Source organism: Nyctereutes procyonoides, unplaced genomic scaffold (assembly GCF_905146905.1).
Source record: "Nyctereutes procyonoides isolate TBG_1078 unplaced genomic scaffold, NYPRO_anot_genome, whole genome shotgun sequence".
NCBI lineage: Eukaryota > Metazoa > Chordata > Mammalia > Carnivora > Canidae > Nyctereutes > Nyctereutes procyonoides.
This window is the reverse complement of record NW_026575135.1, coordinates 486,108-513,652: the sequence shown is the minus strand read 5'-3', so window position 1 is coordinate 513,652 and position 27,545 is coordinate 486,108. Positions and strand designations below refer to the sequence as shown.

Genomic DNA, 27,545 nt, shown 5'->3' with positions numbered 1-27,545 from the left:
TGGGGTTGTGAGTTCAAGCCCTCTGTTAGGTGTAGAGATTTAAAATTAAATCTCTGGAAACAGCTCTGCCCAATAGAAACATAATACAAACTACAGAAGTAATTACACATATAACTGAAAATCGAAAATATAATTTACTATTTACTTTAAAAAGTAAAAAAAAAATATTCTAATCTCAGCTCAATATATCAAAAATATTATAATTTCAACATGTCATTAATATAAAAAATTATTAATGAATTATTTTATATTTTAAGTCTTTAAAATCCATTGAGTATTTCCCATTTCACATCTCAGTTTGGACTAGTCACATCTCAAAGAGTTCAAAAGCCTTATGTTGCCTATGGCTACTATACTGGATGGTATGTCTAGATAATCTGAACTACACACTTAAAAGTAATTATTTAGGTGTTCTAGGAAGTGGCACAATTGGCTCTTCAATCTTGTACTTTACCACAATTTGATAAAAACAAAATAAAGGGAAATGATGCTAATTAAAGTGGTTTATATAGGAAAATATTGTTAAAAATAGTAAAAAAAAAAAAAAAAAAAATTCAGTTTTACACCCTAAAGAAACATCAGAAAACAATTAGGTTGATTTCAGTTCCATTCTATAGTGGTGCTAGTCTACTCTTCACTGCCAGCCTCCAGGGGCCATTAGTTTCCACTCCTGTTTAGCTTTATTTCAACTTTCCCCGTGGACTCCCGTTTGCTGCGCCGACTAGCAGCAGGTCATTAATGATGCAGACCAGAGATGAAAGGAGACTAAATAAATGTAGTCTATTTTTCACTGTATGAAAGAAAAAACAAGACCTCTCAATTCAGGAAAGAGGATGAAAACAAATAAGTATTGACAAGGATGGGTATATAACAAAAAGGTAAGCAGAAAATAGAGTTATAACTTAAATGAAGTAAAGTATAGAATCAAGCAAAGTTTAAATAATTTAACTGGTAGAATCAGATCTCAGGTCTCAGCTGCCTCTCGCAGGCATCTGACTCTGACGACCAAACGAACATTTGCCGCTCCCTTCGATACAGGCAATTTTCAATGTCTTTCTTGAAAGTCTTCGTCATTCTGCGTCTTTACCTCTTACCCTCTAAGTACGCTCTTCAAGTACCCATCCTAAGCTCTGTTCTTCTTCCTTTCCATCTCCTTGTAAAACTTCACTGTTCCAGCCATAGCTGTGGTGTGACTAACCCCTTAACCTTTTGCTCTAGCTCTGTGCTACTCCCCAAAACTCGGATGTTACACTCCCAGACACCTGTGCTAATCTCCACTCATATCCAACTGCATTAAGTTCATCCCAAATTGAACTCCCTCTACCCTATAAAATTCATTCCTTCATTTCCTATTCTTGTTGCTAGTACGACTAACTTCTCAGGTGTGTATATATAGCTAGAAATCTCAGTCATTTTTGAAATCGATCCTTTCCTTGCCACATACTCAATCCATTGCCAAATCCTGTCAATTCCATTTCAATAGCTCCTCTTCCATTTAACTGCTCCTTTAAAAAATCTCTGTCCTAAATCTTGATCTATTTACTTTTACCTAAACTGTAACAGCTTAATACTTTTAGAAACTCTGGATTTGTGTATGTCAGAGGGTCTCAAATAGAATTAGTATCATCTCTTTAGAAATTTGTAGGGGTGATTTCAATTGTCACAATAATCTGGGGACAAGAGGGCATTACTAGCCTCTACTGGGCAAGGCTAGAAACACCAGACATCCTGCAATGCTCGGGGTAGTACACAGAAAGAATGGTCTCGTATCCTGCACGGCCTCTTAAAGATTCTGCTCTATATCCCCAGTGAAGAGCTTATGCTTAGTTGTCTGAGCCTCGGGCCTACTTTACAAAGCATGGAGTTTATTCTAAATTTCCTGAGTGTGAGTACCAGGTAGATTGAGGGAAAATGTACTTTGCTCTGTTGGGAGACTCTGCTAAGAGTTTTTCACCACTTGAGGTTCCATCACTGATGGTACAACATCTGGCATTTGTGTCTGATGTGTTCGTGACAACAGTACACACACAGGTGCCAACATCTGATTACACTTCTGTCTTCTGGCTCCGCTGTGCTTGAGTACATGTTCAATGTGTAGTATTTTAAGTTACTATCTTTTTATTTCTCCTCTGATCAGAGTTTAGGTATTATATTGATTTTCTGAAATATTTGTATATGCAGGTAAGTTATTTCTATGAATTTTACTTCACAGTAAGAGAATATTGTAAAATATGTAATAAAAAGAGGACCTGAGTTTGACAGAAATAAGAAACACTGGTCTACTTGGAACCTGATCCTAGCCCTTTTGCTGCCCTTTCATCGTTTTGTTTTGTTTTGTTTTACGGTACAGTTTTCTCTATTAAGGCTCAGTTAATCATCGTTTTTTTCTTACTGCTTACAGAAAACTGTCCAAACCCACACTCCCAATATGTAAGGTTTTTATAATACACCTCAAGCCAATTCTTCAGCTTATATTCTAAGAATTTCTTGGGACACCTGGGTGGCTCTGGTTGAGCATCTGCCTTCGGCTCAGGGTGTGATCCTGCATCAGGCTCCCCATGGGGAGCCTGCTTCTCCCTCTGCCTGTATCTCTGCCTCCCTCTGTATCTCTCATGAATAAATAAATAAAATCTTAAAAAAAAAAAAAAAAGAAGATTCTAAGACTCTCCTCTAATAGGGTCTCTACTTATATCCTGAGTTCAGCTAAAATGAATTTTCTTTACTTTCCTACGTGCTCCACGCTTAGCCCTTTCCACACCTTTGCTAATGATGACCTTCCTACTGGAAAGCGCTTATTCTCATCTCTCTAAAATCTACCCATTCTCCAAGATTCAACCATCAACACTGCTCAATTTTTGCTAATGGAGGCACCTCTTTTATAGATATTATTTTCTTACTCAACTATAAGCCAAGGTCACAATGATACCTTGCAGACTGAATATGACCCAACCACAATATTTTAAAAATGCAAATAATACTTAAAAATCAGCACACTAAAAAAATAAAAAAAAAAATCAGAATATTGCACAAAAATCTAGATTTGGGACTTCTCTTAACATAAGATCTGACCACTCTGAGCTTAAATCCCACATGACAGTAATTCACTACAGTGCAGCAGCAGCTACACTCTCCAGAAGGGCAGGTGTTCTGGGCAAGTGTTGACTACATGGAGACTTTTACTGAATCAGGTTACCTTCCTGATACCAATGTGTACATTTTCTGAGTAGAGAACTGTTCTAATTTATCCGCGTATGCACTCACATTGTCTTTCACAGAAGTCATTTTATAAACACCTACTGAATGGCACAGAGCAGAACAAGTTCTTCTCTTACCATGTCAGAATTAAGAAGGATAACTACCTAATTCACTATACAATGTTAATTTTTAGCATCAGGCATCAATCTTTTCGGTAATATTATTTTATTGCTTGTTCAAGGGCCTAAAGATGTCACTGTAAGCTTATTGCCAAATTCAGAATTTCGTAATTCAACCACAGAAAAAACACAAGCTCTTCAGTAAGAGCAAGAAACAAATGCATGAATACTTTTGTAGCAAATACTTCTCTCATTGGTTACAGTCACAGGGATGCTGCTACTAGGAAAATTAAACTAATGCTTTGGATTATTTTCAGTAGATAGAGCATAGTTTTCAATATGCAAACCTGATGAATTTAATCAGAATAAAACATACAAAATATAGACCCACCTAGAGAATAACCTTAAAATGCAGGGTTGGGTTCACAGTTATTGCAGATTATTAACTTTCCACGCAGTTAAAGAATTCAGTGTATGTGTCCCATTCACTTCTACTCCAAGTAACTGAAGTTGTACTGCATTTCAAAAGTCAAGTTTAGGGGGAATCCCTGGGTGGCTCAGCGGTTTAGAGCCTGCCTTCGGCCCAGGGCATGACCCCGGGGTCCCGGGATCGAGTCCCGCATCGGGCTCCCTGAGTGGAGCCTGCTTCTCCCTCTGTCTACATCTCTGCCTCTCTCTCTGTGTGAGTGTCTCATGAATAAATAAATAAAATCTTTAAAAAAAAAAAAAACAAAACTAAGTTTAATGAGAATTTTTTTTAAAAAAAGCTCAATGTGGTTCTGAAAATAAGTCAACTGCCAGTATTTACCTAAGTGCAAATGAGCACAAATCTCAAAGGTAATACTTTATCTTAGTCTTTAAAAATTACCTGCCATTGATCCCTAAGACAAAAAGGACACAGAAAAGCCATCGCCCCAACTGGGAAAGTACATTAAACTATAAAAGAATGATGACACTGTTCCAATAATCTGGCCTATAGGACAGGGACTAATGTAAGCATAGAGTAACTTTAGGATGACAAACAAAACCATGAAATGGCTTAAATTTAATGTTTATTTCATAAAATTGGCAAAGTGTCTGGTATTTCAGAGACTATATGACCACATGAGAAAAAATACATATCCTTGAGAAATCATTCTTCTCAAAAATATTAAAATTGAGTCTGTCAGAGCTCTGAAGGAGAAGCAGGTTATTTAAAACTTGCTGTGGCCACGGCACCAAATCAATCTCTCTGAAAAGGACAGTAAGAGGTGCTTTAAAATCATTCCTATTTCTGGATTTGTGATTCTACTTTGAGGCTTCTAAGTAAATAATTTAGGAGAAAAAATGCGAACCAAAATATTCATCAAAACAAAAAATCTGAATATGCATTAGTACTGAATTGGGTAAATAATGATGATATATTTATACAAAGGAATAATACACGCTACTAAAAAAGGCAACTATGTATTTTAGGTAATACTCAAACGTTTATTAGAAATTTTCTTGGGGGCACCTGGTGGCACGGCTGGTTAAGCATCTGACTCTTGGTTTTCGGCTTAGGTTGTGGTCTCAGGGTTGTGAGATCAAACCCTGTGTCGGGCTCCACGCTCAGCATAGACTCTGCTTCAGATTCTCCCTCTCCCTTAACCCCTCTCGCTTGTGCTTCCCCCTCTCATAAATAAATATTAAAAAAAAAAATTATCTTGAAGAAAGAACACCAAGTATCCCTAAATATTATATAGAGTGAAAGTGAATAGGCACTGGGATCATTGATTAGAACTGCCTGGAACCATTCTAGATGTTGCCTAAGAATTACTTACAATGCCTTTCAAAATGTACTGCCTAAAATGTGCACTAAGTAAATGCAGAAACATATACCTATTATAATTAGAATATACGATTATTATGTTTGTTATATAGCTACTTAATTGCTTAGGGTTAAGATATGTCTTTGTTTCTATCCCCAAAGTCTACTAATTCCTCTTAGAACCGCAGGAATTTACAGCAAGAGAAAAATACTTCTCTTCCCATATTTTATAGACAAGGAAACAAACACAGAAAGGTCAAGTAATTTTTCCAAGATGATCTAACTACTTGCTAGGTCTAGACACCAATTTTTCCACTGGTTTTTCTCAAAAAACACTACTGATAGAAAAAAATTTTAACAAACATGAAGAACTGTACACTGAGGGGAAAAACACTGAAAAAAAAATAGTCACAGCTTTCTGATTTACATCACATTTAGAAGAATGCCTGGAGCTTCCTTCTCATAAAGTTTTATAAAAATGATTTGTTTTCTAGAGGGAAAGAGAATAAAGAGAGGTAAAACCACCCAGGAATGGGCGGGGGGTGGGGGTGGGGGGGTGGGCGGAATGCCCCTACAGATATCTCATAATAATTAATACTCCTCAAGCCTAAGGAGTGGTTTGTCCCTATTTCTAAAGTTATACCCTATGAAATGCAAAACAACAGAACAGTTCCAGGGTCTCTTACCTGTACAGAGAAGTCCATCTTTATAGTAAAGTGCATACACTCTGGCACTGTGTCCAATTAATGATGAGGTCTCAAAGGCTTCATGGTCCTCCAGTTGCTTCATTCTCAAAATAGCCTTCAAATAAACCTTCTTCCAGTGCAAAGCGTCCTGAACAGAATCATCTATCTGCCAGCCCAAATTTTTACACGCAGTCTGCCACACCTCTGTACAGGCACTTATCACCTTATTCCACTGTTTAGAGACGAGGCAGCAAGTGAGTAAAGTCTGAGGATCGAGCCATTTTAACAAATAAAAACTGAGCTCCAGGGGAAGGAGTTTGAGGAAGTCCCGCTTGAGGAGAGTCTCCAGGTTATTGGAGAGATGCCTGAGCTGGACTGCCCCACTCAGACTAATCAGGTGATCCAGAGTTTCATTTTTCTGCAAGTCCGTCAGAGAAAGAAATGTAACAGAAATGTTATCAAGCCATGTCTCAAAGTCCTTTCTCTCCATAAGGTTATGGAAAAATTTACCTGTGGCACATCAAAATATTGTATTAGTTCTGCTCAAAAAGACTGTTCAAGCAAGACTGCTAACAAATGAAAATTAGTGTAAAAAATTTGGCATTACAACTTTACAGTTAATACGCTGCATTTGAAAATCTTCCATGCACACAAAGGAATATACATTTGAGAAAACATACTTTAATAAATCATGACCTCTGAAACAAGCCAGTGAGACTTATGTAGGTGTATGTGACTTGCCCCTTTTGAAGTCTAGCACATGCTAACATGCATCTTCACAGTAAAAGATTCACAAAATATCCATTCATTATAAAATACTTTATTACACATAATATACTTCTCCCCATCCCCACCCCATCAAAACCATCATAACACTATTTCCTTAATACATTCTATTTGGGTACTAAAATCACAAAAATAAGCACCAGCAGGGAACAACCAGAAGGCGAGTCTCCTGAGCAGTTAACTGGAAACATTAGTTATCATGCCAGGCACAGCCTGACCTGTTATCAAAATCACAAAACCGGCTACTGGCTTTTCAATAGATGTTCAGGCAAAAACGGTTTGGGGAAGAAAAATAACCAGATGTAATAATAAGTCATATGGCTCAGGTATTCTGGTTTTTCTACTTCTTTTATGGCACTGCCTGTTAGAACATGAATCACCAAACGCCGTACGTGGCCTTACATAGTTTTTATAAGCTTCATGTGAGCTGGTGACAACTCTTAGCCATGTGCCATAGAGAGCAATAAGGGCCAAGGAAGCCTGCGCAAATAAGTCAATTTGGTAATCCTGATGCTTCCAAAAAAACCAGGTAGCATCATCTGCACTTTTGCAGAGGAGGATGTTAAAAGAGCAGGTAAGTGATTTGCCTCTAGTCAACAGAGCGATTAAAGTAGCACCCGAAGGGCCTGGAGGTCAGTGCTCTCACCATTAGTACTCTTCCAACCGCATCAAGCTGTCTCTCTGACGACAGCCATAACCAGGAGAATCACAGCCTGGGCATAAAAATCTGAAGGCACTGTGACTACCTGATTATACCATCTTCTCCTTTAGGAGAATGACAAATCGCTCCCGGACCAAATGGAACAACAACAAAAAAACCTTACAAATATACAGCATTACATACTGTGTCAAGGTGTCAACCCACTTTTAACAAGAGGGACTAATGAAAACAAAACAAAACAAAACCCCAAATCAGTAAAAAACATCTTTCCCAAGGTTGGTTATATGTTGATGGATGTTGGTGCTAGATGATCAATACATGGGGGATTTTTTTTATTCTCTTTATTATCATATGTTTAAACATTTCCATAATTTATTTTTTTTATAAATTAATTTTTATTGGTGTTCAATTTACCAACATTTCCATAATTAAAAAAAAAACTTTCCTTCTAACCACTTAATTTCCCACAGATTATCATACTAAATAAAAAAAAAAAATCCAACTTAATGTGGAAGAGGAAAATAAATTCCTTCCCATATATGTCACCTAGACCAGGTCTACAACAAAAGCCAGATCTCATTTTCCAACTTTGTTCATGTAAGATCAGTTAAAATCATTTTCATTAATTTCCCAATATCAAATTTGGCAGGAATGTCATCAGATATAAAACAGTAAAAGCAACCAAATCTTCCAATTATATCATCTGATAGTTTTGGTTTTGGAACAGCGAATGGACTTTAAAATAATCCTCTGGAATCCTCAGGGCTTGGGCTAGGCAGCATTTATTAGTTTAAGGATTTACACGGCAGCCAAAAAATAATCAGTTCACCAAAAGTTTTATCAACAACACGAGCTAACAAGCCTCCTCCTTCTGAATCCAAGTGACTCTCTATCTGTAACGTTTCTGGACATTTTTTACTTCAAAAAAATCACGCACGGCAAAAGGCAAAGCAATCCTTTTCTGTGGACATTCACAAAATGTCTCAATGGCTAATTAATTAATACTGGCCAATGAAAAACATACACCCAAACATCTGCCCAAGAATCAATGCTTTTTGCACTGAAAACGCGTGGAGGAGGGGAGCCCTCCTCTCTCACAACCTGCACACACACAAGTACCCACACATCCATCACTGAATGCTCTGTAGGCTAAATTACTATTTAAATGACTACAAGGCAAATTCATAATACCCATGAAAACATTATCGGGTTCCCGCCACTGGCAAACACTAAGAAATATCCTACAGAACGTCAAATTGATGTACTCATGACACCACGGAAGATGATGGGACAAACTTTCCAATGAGCACCTTTAAACTGGCAGAGCACCTCTCCGCCGTTTCTGAGGTTCATATATTCTCTTAACCCCTGGTAATTTTCCCCCCACTCTGCGCTATTGAAAAACACCAGTCTTTACTTTTCTTTAAAAAAAAAAAAAAAATCAATCAAAACCACTTTGGAGGGAACTTTCTTAAGGTCACAGGTCTAAAGTGACCCCTTGCAGCAGCCTCTAGGAATGTGTGTTCTGGCAGCCCACAGGGGAAGACTTCAGGAAAAGCGGGATTTCAATTTCACAGGAGCTTTCCACTGATGTGAGAGCTGCGTCCAGAATGGTGTGAGGCTCCCAGTGCTGGGAAAGTCGAGGGCAGAGGCAGAAGTGGGGTAAATGGAAATGCTCCGGAGTCGGTCAAATCTTTTAACTGGTTCAGCCACTTTCTGTGGGACCATGGGCATCTCTGACCAGTTTCCTTTTTTTTTTTTTTTTTTTTAGTTAGGATCTTTAATTTACTTATTCACGGGCGACAGAGAGAGAGACACAGGGAGAAGCAGGCTCCACGCAGGGAGCCCGACGCCGGACTCCATCCCGGGACCGGGACCCGGGACCCTGGGCCGGACCCGGACCCTGGGCCGGAGGCAGACGCCCCCCCACTGAGCCCCCGGGCGGGCGTCCCTGTGACCAGCTTCCGGACTTCAGTTCCGCCTGTGAAGTGGAAGCGACCCCGCCCTGCGGGAGTCGTGGAAGTCAGCACCCGGCAAGGACACCCTCAACACGGCGCCGCCGCCCCCGGCAACTCAGGCGGCACCTCTGTGCGTCTCATCGCTAGGCCGCCGGCCAGGGAAGCGGGGGCGACCCCAGGCTGGGGCGGACCGGACCACTCACACCCCTTCCAATCCTACGATCCTTACCATGGAGCTTCCCTTAAAACGGCTTAAAACACGGGGAGGGAGAACTCAAGGGCTCACCCCACGAGCGAGGGCGGCGATGGGCGAGGGGCCCGAACGTCCCTCGGGGCGCACTGCGTCCTCCCGCCTCCCCTCCTCCCCTCCTCCCTTCCAGGCAGAGCAGCAAACGCGCCCCGCGGCCCGGCACCGGCCTCCGCGAGGCCCCGAGGGCGGCGGCGAGCGGAAGACGCGGGACGGAGGACGCGGGAAGAGGCGTGGGTCCCGCGGGTTCGCCGCCCGGCCCCGACGCCGACTCCCCGCGTCCCTGGGCGGCTCGCCCGCGGCCAGGGGCTCCAGCTCCAGGGCCTGCAGCGCCGCTCACAGACGTGACCTCACCCGGCGGCCAGGCCCTGCCGCCTCGGCCGGGGAGCGCGCGAGCCTGCGGCGGGGGGCGGACGAGCGCCCGGGGACCCGAAGCAGGACCAGGACCGCCCCCGCCCCCGCCCCCGCCCCCCCCGGCTCGGCAGACGCGGGCGCCCGGAGGGAAGGTCGCCGCGCGTGTCCCTCGGCTCCGCCGGCCCGGCCCGGGTGCGCAGGGGCGCCGGGCGGGAGGCCGTCGGGTCGGCGTCGGGACACGCGGGCGCCTGTGTCTCCCGCGCATTCGCGAGGCGCGGCGGCGGCGGCGGCGGCCCCCGCTGCGCCCGAGGCCCGGGGGCGCACGGCTCGTTCTCGGGCCGCCCGCAGCCCCCCGCGCGGCCCCTGCAGCTCGTCGGGTAGGAGCCCGCCCGCCCCGGGCCCCGCGCACAGTCGCGGGCCGCGCAGCACTGACCTGAGCGAGCGCCCCGGGGCCCGGGACCTCGCGCCGGGCTCGCAGCGACGACGCGCGCTCGGGCCGCCGGAGCCTCGCAGCGGCCGGGTCCGCTCCGCAGCCATGGCGCCTGCAGGGAGAGACAGACAACGGCCGGCGGCGCGGCGGGTCAGCGGCGGCGCGGGCCCCGACAGCCCTCCGCGGCCCGGCCCGGCCCCGCCTCGCACACGGACCTGGACCAGCGGCCGCCGCTCGGGGCTGCAGCCTCACGGGGGAGCGGCTTCCGGCGCCGCCTGCGTCATCTCCGCGCGTCCCTCCGCCCGCGCGCCCGGCGGACGCGGCCGCACTTCCGGCTCGGGGGCGGGGGGGGGAGGGGGCGGAGCATGCGCAGTGCGGCGGGGACCGGCGGCGGCGCGGGCCGCCCGCTCCGCCCGACCTGCCCGCGGAGGGGACGCGGGGACCTGGGTGTCCCCGCTGCGACCCGTCATCGCCCGGATGCCGTTCGGGGCCGCGGTCGCGGGGGGGGGGGGGGGGGCGGGCGCCGGGGCGTCGGTCCTCGCGGGGCAGCCGGGCGCGCACACGCCTCCGCGCGGGGGGGACGGGGGAGGGAGGGGGAGGGGGGCGGCGGGGGCGGCGGGGGGAGGGGGAGAGGGCGGCGGGGGGAGGGGGAGAGGGCGGCGGGGGGAGGGGGCGGCGGCCTCTCCCGCCCTCGGGCTGCTTCCCTCTGCGCGCCGGAGCCTCGGTACCTGCCCCGTGACCCTGCTGGGCCTGTGTGTGCGGGCACCGGCCTCGGCCCGCCCTCCCCTCCCGCCCTCCTTCCTTCCCTCCTTCCTTCCCTCCCTCCCTCCCTCCCCCCTCCTTCCCTCCCTCCCTCCCTCCCCCCTTCCCTCCCTCCCTCCCTCCCTCCTCCCCTCTCTGCCTTCCCTCCCTCCCTCCCTCCTTCTCTCCCCTCCCTCCCTCCCTCCCTCCCTTCCTCCCTTCCCTCTTCCTCCCTCCCTCCCTCCCTCCTTCTCCCCCTCCCTCCCTCCCTCTCTCCCCTCCCTCCCTCCCTCTCTCCCTTCCCTCCCTCCCTACCCTCCTTCCTCTCCCCTCCCTCCCTCCCTCTCTCCCCTTCCCTCCCTCCCTCCCCTCCTCCCCTCTCTGCCTTCCCTCCCTCCCTCCCTCCTCCCCTCTCTGCCTTCCCTCCCTCCCTCCCTCCCTCCCTCCTTCCTTCCCACACTGACAGAGGCAGAGGCCCAGGCAGAGGGAGAAGCAGGCTCCCTGCCGGGCTCCGTGGGCCTCAATCCCAAGCCCCAGGGTCAAGCCCTGAGCCCAAGGCAGCCGCTTCACCACTGAGCCCCAGAGGCCTCCTAATCACCTTCTCTGCATCACGGTGCGGAACCCCCGTAGCAGCCCTACGCAGTTGTTAGTGTGATCAGCTCCATTTATAGAGATGGGGACACTGAGGCCAAAAGAGGTTTAAGGGGACGTCTCGGGGGCTCAGCAGTGGAGCATCTGCCTTCAGCTCAGGGCGTGACCCCAGGGTCACAGGATCAAGTCCCACCTCGGGCTCCCTGCATGGACCCTGCTTCTCCCTCTGCCTGTGTCTCTGCCTCTGTCTCTGTCTCGCGAACAAATAAATAAAATCGTTAGAAATAAAAGGTCTAAGCATCTTGCCTAAAGTCCTAGTCACTGGCTGTCATAGCATTTCAACTGAGGCCCCTTCAGAGCATAAATCCTCTTTGTCTCTCTATGAAGGCTCAGGAACCCCCTACATACACGTATCTGCCACCAACCAGCACCGTCCAGTAGGACTTCGAGCAGTGACATTCTCTACTTTGTCTATGGGCGTTGCCTAAGAAGGCAGCCACCAGCCTTGGTGACTATCGAACACTTTGCAGATGCCTACTATGACCGAGGAAATACAATTTTCATGGGTTTAAATTTAAATAGCCACCTGTGGCTACTGGCTACCCTATTGAGCACACGGGTCCAAGAGATACAGCGCGTGACACAGACAATACGACCGTCACACGGGGCGCCCGGGTGGCTTAGCAGGTTAAGCGTCTGCCTCAGGCTCCGGTGGTGACCCCGGGGTCCTCCCTGCTCAGCGGAGAGCCTGCTGCTCCCCTTGCTTGTTGTGTCCCTGTCAGATAAATAAACCTACACGTATCTGTTCACGCACACAGCTGGCGGAAGGCAATGCCAGGCCTCCAGGCATCCTGAGTCCGTATCGAGGGTACTTGAAACATGGGAAATGACAATGTGACGGAGAAACCAAGCATGATGCCTTGAGAGTCGGGTCTCGAGAGCAAATCTGGTCTGGTAGGCAACAGGCAGCCTCTGCAGCCAGAGCAACTGACGACATTACAAAAAAGTTTAGGAAGACATGAGCGCGCAGACCGGGTAACCTCGGCGAAAGAGACGGCGGCGGTACCAAGGTAATTAAGAAAAGCAAGCGCCCTGTATGTCTCAACCCCAGTGTGGTGGGAGTTTGGTGACTTAAACTGAAAATCCCAGATGGAGCTGCCTGGAGACCTGTTTGTCCTTCTCATGGACAAAGAAACCAAACCGACTAAGTGGGAGCCAAGAGGAGATCTGGGAACAAACTTTATAGCTCTGAGAAATGGAAATTGCAAAATAGGATTTGTGTTTGATTAAAGACAAGACCTATTTAATCGTTAAACCAGGAACATTAAAATTTTTCCTTTCACTTGAATTTTTTTAGGTTCGATTTTCCCGCACTGTAAAGCTTTCCTAGGTTGCGTGACAGTGGTGGACAAAACAGCGCTAAACGCAATGGGATTTTCTTAGCCAAACAATGACCAAAAAATGCTGTGAGTGGCAGCAGGAAGATCAACAGGTAAAAAGACAAGGATGAAACACAGCCCAGCCTGAAAACGGAAAGCTCCGCACAAGTGCTTATGTGACAAGAACACGGAAATGTGTTGAATGCCGTTTCTTTTTTCTCAAACTTGCTGGTAGAAGCAGGGTTCGGAATAATTCCCCCACACTCGTGCCCTCGGAGAATGGCAAACATCAAATGCTTAGTTTCTTTAATTCTGGCTAAAATGGATGATGATGATGTGTTGTTTGCCATTTTGAGATTAAAATGCGTGGAGAGGTAGCTCGGGTGACATGTGGCTGACTTTGTAAGGTTCTGGCATAGCCCACGATAGGAATTAAAAGCCTTCCCAGTGAGACATAAGCCAAACGTCACCGTATGATGTTTCTCTGGGGAGAAAAAAAATGCACCCACTGGGGGGTGACACGTATTCCCTGACGTTTAGCACACGTCTTGCACGTGCATGTGCCCGGGAGCGGGAACGATTCCAGGTGTCCGGTTTCTTGAGCACACTCCAGACCGTGTAGCGTTTCCCCCTGTGCGCTGCGGGGAGCCGTGACGTCGGTGACCTGCCCGTCACACCCCCCCACGTACTTCACCAGGAGTTGAGCATAAAGGCAAGGGGTCCGTTTCAGGAGGTACCCAAGGTTGGAAGCGGTTCAGCAGGCTCGTGTTCTCGATCTTTGCTCCGGGGTCACTGTGGCTGTAACGGGATCGGCGCTCGGCCTGCTGTGCAGCCAGCAGGTATTCCCGGGCAAAAGCTCAGGTTGACGAGGAGGACACCGAACCCTTCACGTCTCAGGCACCAAGTACTTCGCTTCAGTTGCTGTCAGACTGGGATGACGCTGAGCGTCCTGCGGGCATCACCTGGCATCTGGACTCCAGGACTTCCAGAGCCCCGAAGTTGCTCACGGGCGACATGCAGGCAAGTCTCTTACGCCTTGGAAGCATCTGAGATCTAGGAAAATAGGCTTTGGGAGAGCTCAGGTCTCTGCCACGTGCCGGTCATCCGCCTTGAGACAACGGGAGTCCAGAGCATAATTGCAGGGGTCCGTTTTGATGTTCCGTTCCGGCTCGTGGACCTCGAGAAGGAAGAGAGGAGAGTCAGGATTCTCAGTGCTTAGGGGTGAGCTTTAGGAAGTTTGCAGACCTGAACCCAAATTACGGCCCTGCCCGCGTGTACCTGGCGACTGACTGGGCAGCTTAGGAATGCCCGGATGCTTGCCTTCGTATGGGAGCTGACCTGCGGAAGGGCTCGCAAGGGCGAGATGAACTAAGGCCGTCCGCTGCCTGGCGCGCTGCGGGTGCTCCGTGAGGGGTGACGGTTACTGGGGGGCTCTGCCGCCGGAGCACCGGGGCACCGTAGAAATCGGCCTCCCCCACGGGCCCCTCGCCCTGTCAGCCCCCAGGACGGTGCATGCCCCCCGGACGCCGGTCTGCGTCTTCCCTGACGGTGGGGACCCGCGGGCCGTCCTGCTCTCCGGGGCCACTCCCGGGCGGGGGGGGGGGCGCAGTGTGCGGGCCGCGGCTTCCCCGTGGTTCGGGCCCAGGCTGCAGCCCCCGCCTCCCCGGCGGCTTCGTGCTCTTGAAGCTCAGCCTACTTCGCGCCTTGCTTCCGCCGACTCTGGAGCAAGACGTTCCGCGCACCCTGCCTTATGCAGACAGGGACGCCCTGGAAATAAAGGACAAGGACGGAAGTGGCACGGGGACCCCTCATCCTTCGAGCGTTACATCCGGGGCCAGTCGCGGGCACGGAAAGGGAGAATGTGTCCTAGTGTCTGTGACCTCAGGCCCCGGCCTGGGCCAAGGCAGGCCCTCAGGAGGCCTGGGCCACGCGACCGCGGCCAAGGGCAGCACGTGCTCCCACTCTCCGCTCCGGGAGCACCGCCCGGTGACCACCCCGAGAGGGACAGAGCCCCGGGAGAACAGGGACGTGCTGGAGGGACCTCCCTGGACGGGGTGGGACCCAGACCCGAAGACCAGGGCGCGGTGCCGGGGGCCGTGACCTTGTGCCCCAGCGCCCCGGGCATCCTCGGGCCGACCAGGCGACGTTGTCAGCCGCCACGCGCGGTGGACTGTCTGCTCAGTCTGAAGGAGCACCGAGGCCGGCCGTGGGGGAAGGGTCGGCCACCGGGGTGCGCCCAACGGAGACCCTAATAGCCGGGCACTTGGCCCTCTTAGCAAATACCCCGAAAAGTACCACCCGATCCCTGCGGCGGCCGGGCCTTCGCCGTGTCCCAGGACGTGGCGCGGAAGAAGTGGCCGTCGGGCTCCTGCCGACGCGCTTGTGGGGATTTGTGCCAGGTCCGCGGGCCTCGCTCCCATCCACACTTCAAGGCTTTCCGGGAAAAGGCACATCCGATGGAGCAGGAGTTGCTGTAAGCTCATGTTCACGTCCTGCGAGACTAGGGTGCCGCGCCGCCCCGCGTGGAAGGGGCCGCGCCTGGCCTGAAGCCTGCTGCGGGCTGATTCCCTGCCGGCTGCTGACACACCCGGGGCCCTCACGCGCCCGCGCCTCGGGACGGGACCGTGGACGAGCACAGCGGCCGTCTAGGCGCCGAGGCGGCTTCTTGCAGGCTGGTTGGTTGGTGTCCCTTTTGCTCTCCCTTACAGACGTGCTCTTTCCAAATGACCCGGGCGTCGTCCCCACGCCCTCCGCCCTGGTGTGCGCCTGGTTTCCCTGGGCAGGTTGCAAAGCGGTCCTAGTGCCGCGAGGCACGCATCGTGCAGAGGCTTGGTTTATGGGGTCGGGAGGCTTGGTTTATGGGGCCGAAGGGGGTCAGGGTCGGCGCCTTTCAAGACAAGACCTCGGGGGCGCGGGCCGGCGGCTGAGGGCCCACGGCGGTGTCGGGCCAGGCGACCTCGGGGCGCCGGGAGGAGCCGTCCCCCCGGCTCTGGCTCTCAATCCCCGAAATAAATAAATAGTTGTAAAAAGCAACATAGAACGTTTTATCCGGAAGTGCGAGAACGGCGAGTTTCATTATGACCAGAAGCCTCGCTCGTCTTCGCGGAGTGGCTTGTGGCTTGCGAGCGGCCTGGTGCGTGGAGGCGCCCTGGCCCGCCCGGAGCCCGCAGGAGCCCGCAGGAGCCCGCACGCTGCTCTCGGGGACGGCGGCGCCCACGGAGGAGAGAGCCGAGGAAGCTGTGAGCCAAGGCTTCGTCTTGGACGGAAGCGGGAAACGTGGCAGCAGCAACTCGGGGGCAGGACACTCAACTTAAAACCCTTAGCCACGGGGATCCCTGGGGGCTCAGCGGCGGAGCGTCCGCCTTTGGTCCCGGTCGGACCCCGGGGGCCCGGGATCGAGTCCTGCGTCGGGCTCCCCGCAGGGAGCCTGCCTGTCCCTCGGCCTGTGTCTGCCTCTCTCTCTGGGTCTCATGAGTAAATAAAATCTTAAAAAAAAATCCAGGTGTTGGCAGGACCCTGCTCTCCAGAGCCTATGAGGGACAGTCCTTGTCTCCTCCAGCTTCTGGTGGTGGCCGGCGTCCTTACATCTTTGGCTTGCCGCCAGACCTCCTTAACCTCTGCCTCCACTTCACACACGGCCGTCTCCTGTGCGTCTGTGACTTCACGTAGTCTTCCTTCTGTGCCGTGTCCAAATTTCCCTGTCCTAAGGACACCAGTCATTAGATTAGCACCCAAATGACCCCATCCTAACTTGGTTACATCAGCAAAAACTATCTCAAAATAAGGTGGCATTAGGAGCCAGGGGTTAGGATTTCAACATTATCTTTTTGGGGGACACAATTCAACTTACGACATATGTTCTGATTTTTTTTTTTTATGATTTTATTTATTTACTCATGAGAGACACAGGCAGGAGGAGAAGCAGGCTCCCCGTGGGACTGGATCCCAGGACCCCAGGGTCGCGTCCTGAGCTAAAGGCAGATGCTCACCCGCTGAGCCCCCCAGATGCCCCCTGTTCTGATTTCTCTCGTATAAAGACTAGGCGCTAGACCAATAGATCCCATCCCGGGGTTCTTGGGATTGTAGGTGTCCCCAAAGTAATACACTTTGAAAATCCCTGCCATGACACTTATCAGGTCATATTTTTTGAGATATTACTAAAATATACTGAGCCTCAGTTTATGTACAAAATAAACCCTATAGGACTTGTGGACTAAACAAGACACGTCAAACACGTAGCACTGGATTTGGCCCATAGCAAATGTCTAATAAGAGGAAGAGGCAGCATTTAAAAAAGTCTGTTCTGAGTTAAACAGCTTAGGTTCAAATCTGGGCTCCATTTATTTGCTGTGCGATCTTGGGCAAGTTCTTAATTTTGCTGTGCCTCGGCCTCATGGGTAATCAGGGTAATAACAGTATTTTATTCCTGGGAGAGGGAAAATAGCAACATGAATTAATAGATGAAAAGCATTTATTTATTTATTATTCATTCATTCATTCATTCATTCATTCATTATTTATTGGGGTAGGCGAGGAGCAGAGGGAGAGAGACAAGCCGACTCCCCAGAGCATGGAGCAGGGAGCCTGCCCCAGAGCTTGACCTCCCAACCCTGAGATCATGACCTAGCCGAAATCAAGAGTGGGATGCTTACCCGACCGAGCCACCCAAGTGCCCCTGAAAAGCTTTTAGAACGATGTTTAACAAACATTTGTTTGCTATTATTTTCAAAATAGAATAATCAAGTAACACATGTGACCCGCCACCAGGAAGCCAGGTTAACATTCTGGCTCTGGAGCGTGCAATCTGTTAAGAAATAATAGCTACTATTAGTAATAATGATGAAGAATTTTGTGACTTTCCCCTTTTAAGTTCTAGGGTTTGGTCATATTGCCTTGCAGTTCCCCCGAATGTTTCTTGTTTTCCTGTCTGTGCCTCTGCTTGCCCTGCTACTTGCCATTACTCTCCTACTGGTTCTCCAAGATTCAGGAGTTTCCTTCTCTGGAAAACCTTCTTTCAAATCTAGGGTAGGTGTTTCCTGTTTTTCCTGTTGTTGTACTGACTATACACTAATGTTCTATTTCTAATAGAAATTCTCTTTCCCTCTACAATTAGTCACGTGCTGATTCTGAGAGGTTACCCAATTTCTCTGAGCCTGGGTTTCTTCATCAGTGAAATACAGATGTAAAAACATAAACGAGATGAACTTAGCACTTCGCACAATGGAAGGAAGACTTGGCTGTGGCCTAGTTAGTGGTATTAGTTGCAGAGAAATCATCAGCGTGAAACCAACAAAAACTCGCACAGGAGGATTCAGGGATGGTAGGAACGAGGTCATCCACCTGGGACAGGAACTCCAGGCGCCTGAGAACCACCGCGTTACAGAGCAGGGGTGGTTTTTCAACATCAACATCATGGTTTAAAAGAAACCTATCCCTGGATTCTGAACTGTCCTACCCTGATGGCACACTCCTGCAGAAACCTCTGACGGGTGATTGGCGTGCAGCGTGCTTTTCCGGTCAGAAAGCAGAGCACTGGAAACACGTGGAAACACTTTTTTTTTTGTCAATTAAAAGAAACTGCATCCTTTGTTACTCAATGTGATGGCACCCTGGTTTTTACATACAGTGACCTGCCATCTGATTCTGGTTATTAGGAGTCACTATCTCTCTCTCTCTCTGATCAATTCAATATTGACTTGATGGATCTGAAAAATTAAAAGCAAAACCCTCAACAATGATGATCCACCGATAAGTAAAGAGTTTGGGGAATCTTTCTGCTTTAGCATGTTAGCACTCCTCCTTCTCCCAAACCACGGCAGAGTAAAATTCAATGATAAAAAACAAAAAAAGTAAAGAACGCCAGAACATTTTTAAAAGACTTATTTATTGTCCATTTTCCAAAGAAATAATAGTAACAAAAAAATAATCCAAAGACACCTTATTAAAAGTATTTATTCTTAGTGTGGAGAACATAATTTCAAGGTTCCACATTGTTTGAAAGAATATTTATATCCAAGACTTTGAGAGTGGAATCAGAAAGGCAAAAGGACCCAAAAGAAAAAAAATAGGTGGTAAAGAGAATTCTGAACAACTTGGTTCCATTCTATATGACGCAGAATTTTAAATAAGACAGTAAGTCCGTGAACATTTCCTAAGCGAACAAAACCTCCATCTTCTTGGAAAGATTAAGGCAGTCAAGGGAATCTGAAAAACACCTGGTGCAATTATGACCAAGGTGCCTGCTTTCCTGGTTCCACACTGTATTTCAATGTAGAAACACCACAAACGTAGGTAACGTAATTACATTAGACACTCCATGATAATTCTGGGGGAAGAGAAGCCTCTGTTGTGTAGCTTACAGATGAAGTCAAAGACCTTGGGAGACGTTTTGGTCAAAAATGGTCTAGACTCTAGAAGAAATCATTCAGCTCCCTCCACGGCTGTTGTGGAAATAGGTTTCACATAGTATGGACCCTCACTCAGGTAAGTTCTGAGCCTCAAATAATTTGGATTCCCAAAGATTTCCGCAACTGTCTTTGAATTGGCAAGTGCTTTCACCAGTTCATACTTGGCATCCTTGGAAGCCTTGTCATGCTCCACAGACCGATCCATCACATATTCCACAAACCCCGGACTATTAAACATAAGTTTCTGAGCCCACGGTTGATTTGCAATGGCCTGAAATGGAAAGCAGAAAGAATAAAACTCCTCTGAGCCTTCAGAAGCTCAATGTGTTACTTGGATAGCACAATCCTTAGAAACATGAACCTTAAAAATGTTACTTTTGGGGCCATGTGGGTGGCTCAGTCCATTAAGAGTGTGACTCTTGATTTCAGCTGAGCTGCAAGAGGGAGGCCGTCTGCTTGCGACTCTCTTTTCCCTCTCCCTCTGCCCCTCCCCCAGCTCACATTTTCTAAAATAAATAAAAATAAATCTTTTTAAAAAATGTTACTTTTGTCTACATCAATTTCCTCCTGAAAAGCTAACTTAAGAAAATAATCTAGGGGCGCCTGGGTGGCTCAGTCAGTTAAATGTCCGACTTTTGATTTCTGTTCAGGTCATGGTCTCAGGGTCATGGGATTGAGCCCCATGTTGGTCTCTGTGCTCAGTGTAGAGTCTGCTTCTCTCTCTCCCTCTGCTCCTCCCCCAGCTTGTGCTCTCTTTCTCTCTCTCAAAAAAAAAAAAAAAAAAAAAAAAAGAATCTAGATATTAAAAAGCTATACAAAGATGTTCATCAGAGTGTGAAAGTTATAATATAAATGTCTAATTCTGGGGGGGATCAGTAAGTAAATTATGGTATATAGTAAGAAAAATTTAAATAAACATTAAGAATAGTATTTATAAAGAATGTAAATCTATGGATATGAAAAAGTGGATCCAAATTATAGACATGGCATAATTGTAACAGTGGAAAAATAAAAACAAAAACTAGAAAAGACTACCCTGAAAAAACTCTTATATATGTACACAAGATATTTTTGAGAATGTTCAATGTAATACCGTTTGTAATAGAGAACTACTGAAATCTGCACTGATAGGAGAATGATTCACTATAGCCCTATAATGAAATAATAACTTTATTTCTTTTAAAGATTTTATTTATTTATTCATGAGAGACAGAGACAGAGGCAGAGAACCGGCAGAGGGAGCAGCAGGCTCCATGCAGGGAGCCTGATGCAGGACTCGATCCTGGGTCTCCAGGATCAAGCCCTGGGCTGAAGGCGGTGCTAAACCACTGAGCTACCTGAGCTGCCTAGTTTTTTGTTTTTTAGAATTTTATTTATTTATTCATGAGACACAAAGAGAGTCAGAGACACAAGCAGAATGAGAAGCAGGCTCCTGCAGGGAGCCTGATGGGGGACTGGATCCCAAGACCCGGAGTCACGACCTGAGCCAAAGTAGATGCTAAACCGCTGAGCCCCCCAGGTGCCCCAGGGTCCTGGGTTTGACAAAGCCCAGACCAGAGTCAGGTTCCCTGCTCAGTGGGGAGTCTGCTTCTTCCTTCCCCTCCCCCCTCCCCCTGCTTGTGTGCATGCATTCTCTCAAATAAGTAAAATCTTCAAAAAAAAAAAATTTCACAAAAAACTAAATAAACACTAACACTAAAAGGAAATACACAAAACAGGTCTGACTTAAAGTAATTTCAAAAATTTCTACTTTGGGGAACCCGGGTGGCTCAGCGGTTGAGCATCTGTCTTTGGCTCAGGGCGTGACCCCGGGGTCCCGGGATCGAGTCCTTCATCGGGCTCCCTGCAGGGAGCCTGCTTCTCCCTCTGCCTGTGTCTCTGCCTCTCTGGGTCTCTCATGAATACATAAATAACATCTTAAAAAAACTTTTTTTTTTTTTTTTTTTTTTACTTCACAATGTTTTCCAAAGTTTAAAATAATCAGCAACTTTTATGAGAGCGGACACTGCTTAACTCAACCTCGTGGGTTTGGAGAGATACCTGAGTTAGTCCCTCAAGGTGAGTAAGAGGTTGCCAAGCAAAGTTGGGGAACAGTGTTGAATGCAGAGGGCACATAAAGGTCCAGAGACATGAAGCAGTTTGGTATCACTAGTCCATTAAGGGCCAGAAGGGGACTGACAGGCAATAAGGCTCAGGAAGGAGACTAGGGCAATAAGGAGCTTGCTTGATGACAGGTAAGGAATCTGGAATAAATTCTGTGATCCACAGAATCGTGTCCAAACCTCTGCCACAATACCTAACACCGCTGACTGAAACAATCTGCGCATCGGTCTCCCTCACTGGTCTACACTAATAGCACAGGGCAGAGACTGCATACACTGTACACGCCCAGGATTCACATGCTGAACTAGCCTTGTCCCAAAAGGACCCGTGAAAAAGAAGAGGATGCCTACCGTGAACACTTTTAAGGCAGCGCAGTGCAGTTCAGGGAAGGGTTGGTTACTGATACCACGGAAGAGCTCCAGAGGATCCCGAGATAAAGCAGAAAACCAGGATTCCGTCATCCGCAGGAGGTCCTCAGTCTGCTGCTCAGGCTACAGGACGGAAAGGAAAAAATCTCATGTCTTCAGAAGTCAGGAAGTCAGGAAGCCTGGGTTTGACGGCAGGCCGTCCTTAGTCAGCTACGTGATCTCTAAGTCTGGGGCATCCATTCCCAAACCCAGCTTAGACCTCCCCAGCTGCTGTTTCCTGATGGGGTTGATTAGACAAACTCTAGGGTCTTCTCTCTCCACGTCTAATCCTGGATGACTCCACTTTAACTTAAAAAATGTCGCTAGTAGTATAGTGAGGATCTTCTTTACCAAAAGTTGAGTAACATTTACATTAAGTTAACCAGTGTTACGTAGACTTATATATATATTTATTCTCCCAAACATATCCCACTGTCCTTCATTAATTTCCCAATCTACTCACCGGTATATAAAAAATAGAGGAAACTGCATCCAAACACCTAATTTTGAGCTCTGTTGAGGCATTCTTTGCTTGATAGCCTATTTTCATGAGCAAGCGTTCAAAGCGAGTTCCTTTGAAGGATAACAAAATATTTTTATTGTAGTAACATACACATAAAATTCATCATTTTAACCACTTTTAAGCATACTGTTCACTGGTATTAAGTACCTTTTGATGTGCAACCGTCATCACCGTCTCCAGAAATTTTTTCATCATCTCAAACCAAAACTCTGTATTCCTTAAGCAGTAACTCCCCATTTCCCCCATCCCCATCCCCTGATAACCAGTATTTTACTTTCTGTCTCTGTGTATTTAACTAGTCTAAGTACCTCATATAAATGGATATCTGTCCTTTGAGTCTGGCTTATTGCACTTAGCACAGTGTCTTCAAGGGCCCTGCGTGTTACAGCATGTAAGAGACTTTCATTCCTTTTTTTTTGGTCACATTGGTCCATGTCCAGTGTGGAGCCTAATGTGGGGCTTGAACTCATGATCCTGAGATCAAGACATGAGCTGAGATCAAGAGTTGGACACCTAACCAACTGAGCCAGCCAGGCGCCCCTCATTCCGATGTACGACTGGATTATCTCATCATATGTATATGCCACATTTTGTTTATCCACTTGTCCATCAACAAAATTTGGATTTTTTCTCTTTTTGGCTATTGTGAATAATGTTGTTGTGAATACAAGCACACAAATATCTTTTTGAGTTCCTTCTGTCAATTCTTTTGGGTGTATATCTAGAAGTCTATTTGTTGGATCACATGGTAATTCAATGTATAATTTTTTGAGGAACCACCATAATGTCTTCCACAGCGGCTATACCGCTTTACAGGCCCACAAAATATGTACCAGGGTCCTAGTTTCTCTCCATCCTTTGTTAGTGCTTGTTATTTTCTGTTTTTGTTCTCTTTTTTTTGTCATAATAGCCATCCAAAAGGGTATGAAGTGAACAATGAGATTTTTTAAATGTATGCTTTCAGGGACGCCTGGGTGAGCATCTGCCTTCAGCTCAGATAGTGATCCCGGGTCTGGGGATCGAGTCCCACATCGGGCTCCCTGCAGGGAACCTGTTTCTCCCTCTGCTTGTGTCTGCTTCTCTCTCTGTGTCTCTCATGAATAAATGAATGAAATATTTTGTTTTATTGTTTTTTAAATATTATTTATTTATTTATGAGAGACACAGAGCATGAGAGAGAGAGAGAGACACAGGCAGAGGGAGAAGCAGGCTCCATGCACCGGGAGCCCGACGTGGGATTCGATCCCGGGTCTCCAGGATCGCGCCCTGGGCCAAAGGCAGGCGCCAAACCGCTGCGCCACCCAGGGATCCCGAATAAAATATTAAAAAAAAAAGTATGCTTTTATATTACTGACCTCTAGCAACCTACACAAAAAAAATTAAACATGTAGTCAGAGACCAAGTGACAGGCCTAAAACATGTTCATATGCAAAACAGCATGTATTTAGGATAAACTGCAGAGGATTTGAAATTAAAGGACCTAGATTTGAGTATGACATGCCCCACAGTCTGTATCTTAAAAAATCTTCTTGACTTCTTTGAATTTCAGCTACCTTATCTATAAAATGAGAATGCCGTAGTACGTTCTTTGCAGGACTGAAAAGGATTATATTATAGGTAAAAGCACTTGGAAAAGTATATATAACAAGGATACCAGTTGTGATACACAATAGTATACTAATTTTCAGTTCAAGATTAACTTCATAAGGGTTTTAATGGTGCCCATATTATTTTTTGTAAGAATTCAGAGTCCTTTAAGACACTCATGGATGTGCCATAGAAGCATCATTCTGAACATAAAATTTGGAACAAATTTTTGGTTTTTTCTTCTTCTAGGATATTACAAATATAAAACAAATGTATATTTTCAATTAAATATTCACAATCCTGGGGATCCCTGGGTGGCTCAGCGGTTTAGCGCCAGCCTTCAGCCCAGGGCGCGATCCTGGAGTCCTGGGATCGAGTCCTGCATCAGGCTCCCTACAGGGAGCCTGCTTCTCCTTCTGCCTGTGTCTCTGCCTCTCTCTATATATCTATCATAAATAAATAAACAAAATCTTTAAAAAACAAATAAATATTCACAATCCTGAGAAGCAATAATTTACTCTTTTTATGAATAAAGAAAACAAGCCTAAAGTAATTAAGTGAGGATATGATAAAAAAGCCAAGTCAGTGTTGGAACCAGGACATGAATCCAGTCTTTCTGACTCCAGCCCACAGTCTCTGGACCATGAATACTACCAAGGAAGGTGTAGAGGGGACACAGTGTTTGGTCTAGCCAGTAAAAAATAAACAAAAATTCAGTAATAATTATGAGGCTTTCTAGGAAAGAGTCCAAAATCACAGTAAAAAGACTGGCATCTGTAAAAGCAGTTTCTACAATGTAGTTAATGCACCAGCAAGTGGGCTTATATGTTGAATTCTCATCAAAAATGAAGATACCCCTAAAGAAGGCCAAGGAACGCTAAGTCATACCAACCTGTTTTTTGTAAAACTTGTTTTCCTTCAACGTTGGATCCCAGGATTCCAACTGTGTCTACTGCTACACCAATCATGGTGGGGTCCTGACTTTCTGTCATTTCAAAGACTTTTTCCACAAAGACAGGATAACGCTCACAGATCTGCTGAGGACTATCCATGATCGCCAGGTTTCCAAAAAACTTCACAAATCCTAAAGATATTTACAAAAACGTATGTTAATAGAAGAGGAAGACCCCACAAATTGTGGGCTGTACGTCTTCACAGAGATGGTAATGAACTACAGGCCAGGAAGGGGAGAAGGGTTACAGTACTGTACTCCACTGCCTGGCAATCACAGAGCCCACAGGAGGCACCGAAGGACCTGTGATGTGAGGGTGTCAACAGAGCTGGATTCAAATATTGAAACACTGTCATATGCAAGAGGAAGAGCAAAGAACAAGGACCACTGGATATGAATTACAGGAAAGCAAGTTTGGAGAGATTGTTAGGAAGAAATTTTTTTAAGTAAGCTCTATGCCTGATGTGGGGCTTGAACTCAAGACCTCGAGATCAAGAGTTGCATGCTCTACCGATTGAGTCAGCCAGGCAACCCAAGAAATTTTTAAACAGAGATGTTCATCGATGAAGTAAACTAGGCTACCTAAGGAAGGAATAAATTTCCGATTTCTGCAAGTGCTCAAGAAAAAACTAATTAACCATCTCCTGGAACAGCATGGTTGGAGTGGATCCTATATTAGATAAAGATTCCAACAGAGATTTGCTCAATCTATGAAACATAGTATAAATGTCAGTAGTTTTCTTTTATTTATGTTGCTTTTGACTAAGGTTCAAGGGAAACTATCCTAATGCTCTGAACAGCAATGGTATTTCCAGAAAATCAGAACCAATGATATATAGCTCCCAGGGCAATAGATTCCACCTATGGGGCAAAGGGTATCATCTAAAGGGAATCTGCTCTAAAGGAAAGGAAATAATCCCTGGCCTCTCCTATCAGTGATAACTCAGAAAGAACATGCACCATCATTTTCAAAGAAATCAACATTTCTTACCTGGCAAATAGAAGCTAGAAAAAGGGTCTGAATCTGCCCCAACAATTATATTAGAAATCTGATCAATTACTCCTTCTTGAGCAAGGTACTGTCGTCCATGATGAGTATATGCCAGTGATGTCACCATTTCTATACAGGTGGCTCTGAAATGTCAAGATTTTGCATGTGATTAGCAGAATTTATAAATGCGTTCATAGGCTATCTTAATCCTTTTAATCAGAAAGGTCAGTGATCCTGACTCTACTTTTCTTTTTTTACAGATTTACTTATTCATGAGGGAAACAGAGAGAGGCAGAGACACAGGCAGAGGGAGAAGCAGGCTCCATGCAGGGAGCCCGATGTGGGACTCGATCCTAGGACCCCGGGATTTTGACCTGAGCCGAAGGCAGATGCCCAATCGCTGAGCCACACAGGCATCACCTGGCTCTACTTTTCAGATGAAGAGACAAGGATGAGAAGATTGCAGTGATTTGTTCTGAATCACATAGTTATTACAAGGTAGAGTTTAGACTTAAAATTTTAACTGATTAGAGCTGCTTCCTAAACAATTTTAATTTTGAAATGTCTCACACATACAAAAGTAAAGAGATCAGTACAGTAAGCCTCCATGTACCCACATAGTTATCAAGATTTTGCCTTGTATGAGATTTTGGACAAGATTTTGCTTTTCATCTTTTTTTCCTCCTTTTTTGCTGAATTATTTTAAAGCAAATTCTAGGTATCCAGCCATTTATCCCTGAATACTTCAGTATGCATCTCTAAAAAACATCAGACAATTATAATGCCACTTCCACATATTTTAAAAATTGACAAAAATTCTTGGTATCAGGGCGACCGGGTGTTCTAGTCTGTTAAGCAGCCAACTCTTGATTCCAACTCAGGTCATGATCTCAGGGTTCTGGGATCAGGCTCCACATGTCAGGCTCTGCACTCAGTGGGGAGTCGGCTTCAGGATTCTTTCCCTCTGCCCCAACACCCGCTCTTGCTCTCTCTCTAAAATAAATAGATCTTAAAAAAAAAAAAAAACAAACATTCTTAGTATTACCTAATGCCTACCCATGGTCAGATTTCCCCAAATAATTTTTTTAAAGTATTTTTATAGTTGTCCCCAAGGTATTTTAACAGACTATTTGCAGGTTCTTCTCCTGTATATTATATAATTTGTATAAGGCTAAAAAAAACTTAAGGCTAAAAAATTAGTTTAAAAAACTAATTTTGTTATTAGGAATGTTTTGAAACAACGTAACTCAAATGCTTTGAAACAGTGTAATTGGTGACTGACTTATGTGCAAATGAGTTCAAGAAATTTAGTCACATTTAAAAAACATGACAATCAGAAAATCACTTAAGGAAAACAAAAATCTGTGTGTGCATGAAGGTGACTAACTGTAGTGCTAATCTAACAGCAAATTATTTGAAGCAAAGTCAAGTGTTCAACAGTAAGTATAGATTAGTAAACTGTGGAATATCAACAAGGTAACATTTGGAAGATACTAAAGGTGACTCAGGAAGTAGAGGGCTGGGAGTGAAGAGAAACAATCAACATTGCTTGGAGGACCTATGTCAGTCAATGTATAGGTCTCTATGGCCAATTCATTTAATCCTCATGTCTTCTTTACAGAGTTGATACTGTTCCATT

At 46.4% G+C, this 27,545-nt stretch overlaps 2 protein-coding genes across 7 annotated transcripts in view; both read right to left on the bottom strand.

Annotated features, from left to right (window-relative positions):
• FBXW2 (F-box and WD repeat domain containing 2) overlaps window positions 1–10,532 on the bottom strand; it is a 28,245-nt gene extending 17,713 nt beyond the window's left edge. For 4 of the 6 annotated variants that reach the window (XR_008661395.1, XM_055301667.1, XM_055301670.1 and 1 more), the window contains exons 1-2: window positions 10,229–10,428; window positions 5,790–6,299 (exon numbers count right to left, since the gene is read on the bottom strand). Coding sequence is in view for 5 of the 6 variants with exons in the window: in XM_055301667.1 (XP_055157642.1) it covers window positions 5,790–6,279 (490 nt within the window). In the remaining variant the exon portion in view is untranslated. The other 2 variants (XM_055301668.1, XM_055301672.1) reach the window with 2 other exon arrangements.
• Window positions 10,533–18,801: 8,269 nt separating this feature from the next.
• The window catches only part of PSMD5 (proteasome 26S subunit, non-ATPase 5), an 18,128-nt gene continuing 9,384 nt past the window's right edge, over window positions 18,802–27,545 (bottom strand). The window contains exons 6-10 of the mRNA XM_055302115.1: window positions 25,907–26,049; window positions 24,856–25,047; window positions 22,317–22,426; window positions 21,797–21,937; window positions 18,802–19,614 (exon numbers count right to left, since the gene is read on the bottom strand). Coding sequence (XP_055158090.1) covers window positions 19,357–19,614; window positions 21,797–21,937; window positions 22,317–22,426; window positions 24,856–25,047; window positions 25,907–26,049 — 844 coding nt within the window. The 3' untranslated portion in view covers window positions 18,802–19,356. The remainder of the gene's footprint in view (window positions 19,615–21,796; window positions 21,938–22,316; window positions 22,427–24,855; window positions 25,048–25,906; window positions 26,050–27,545) is intronic.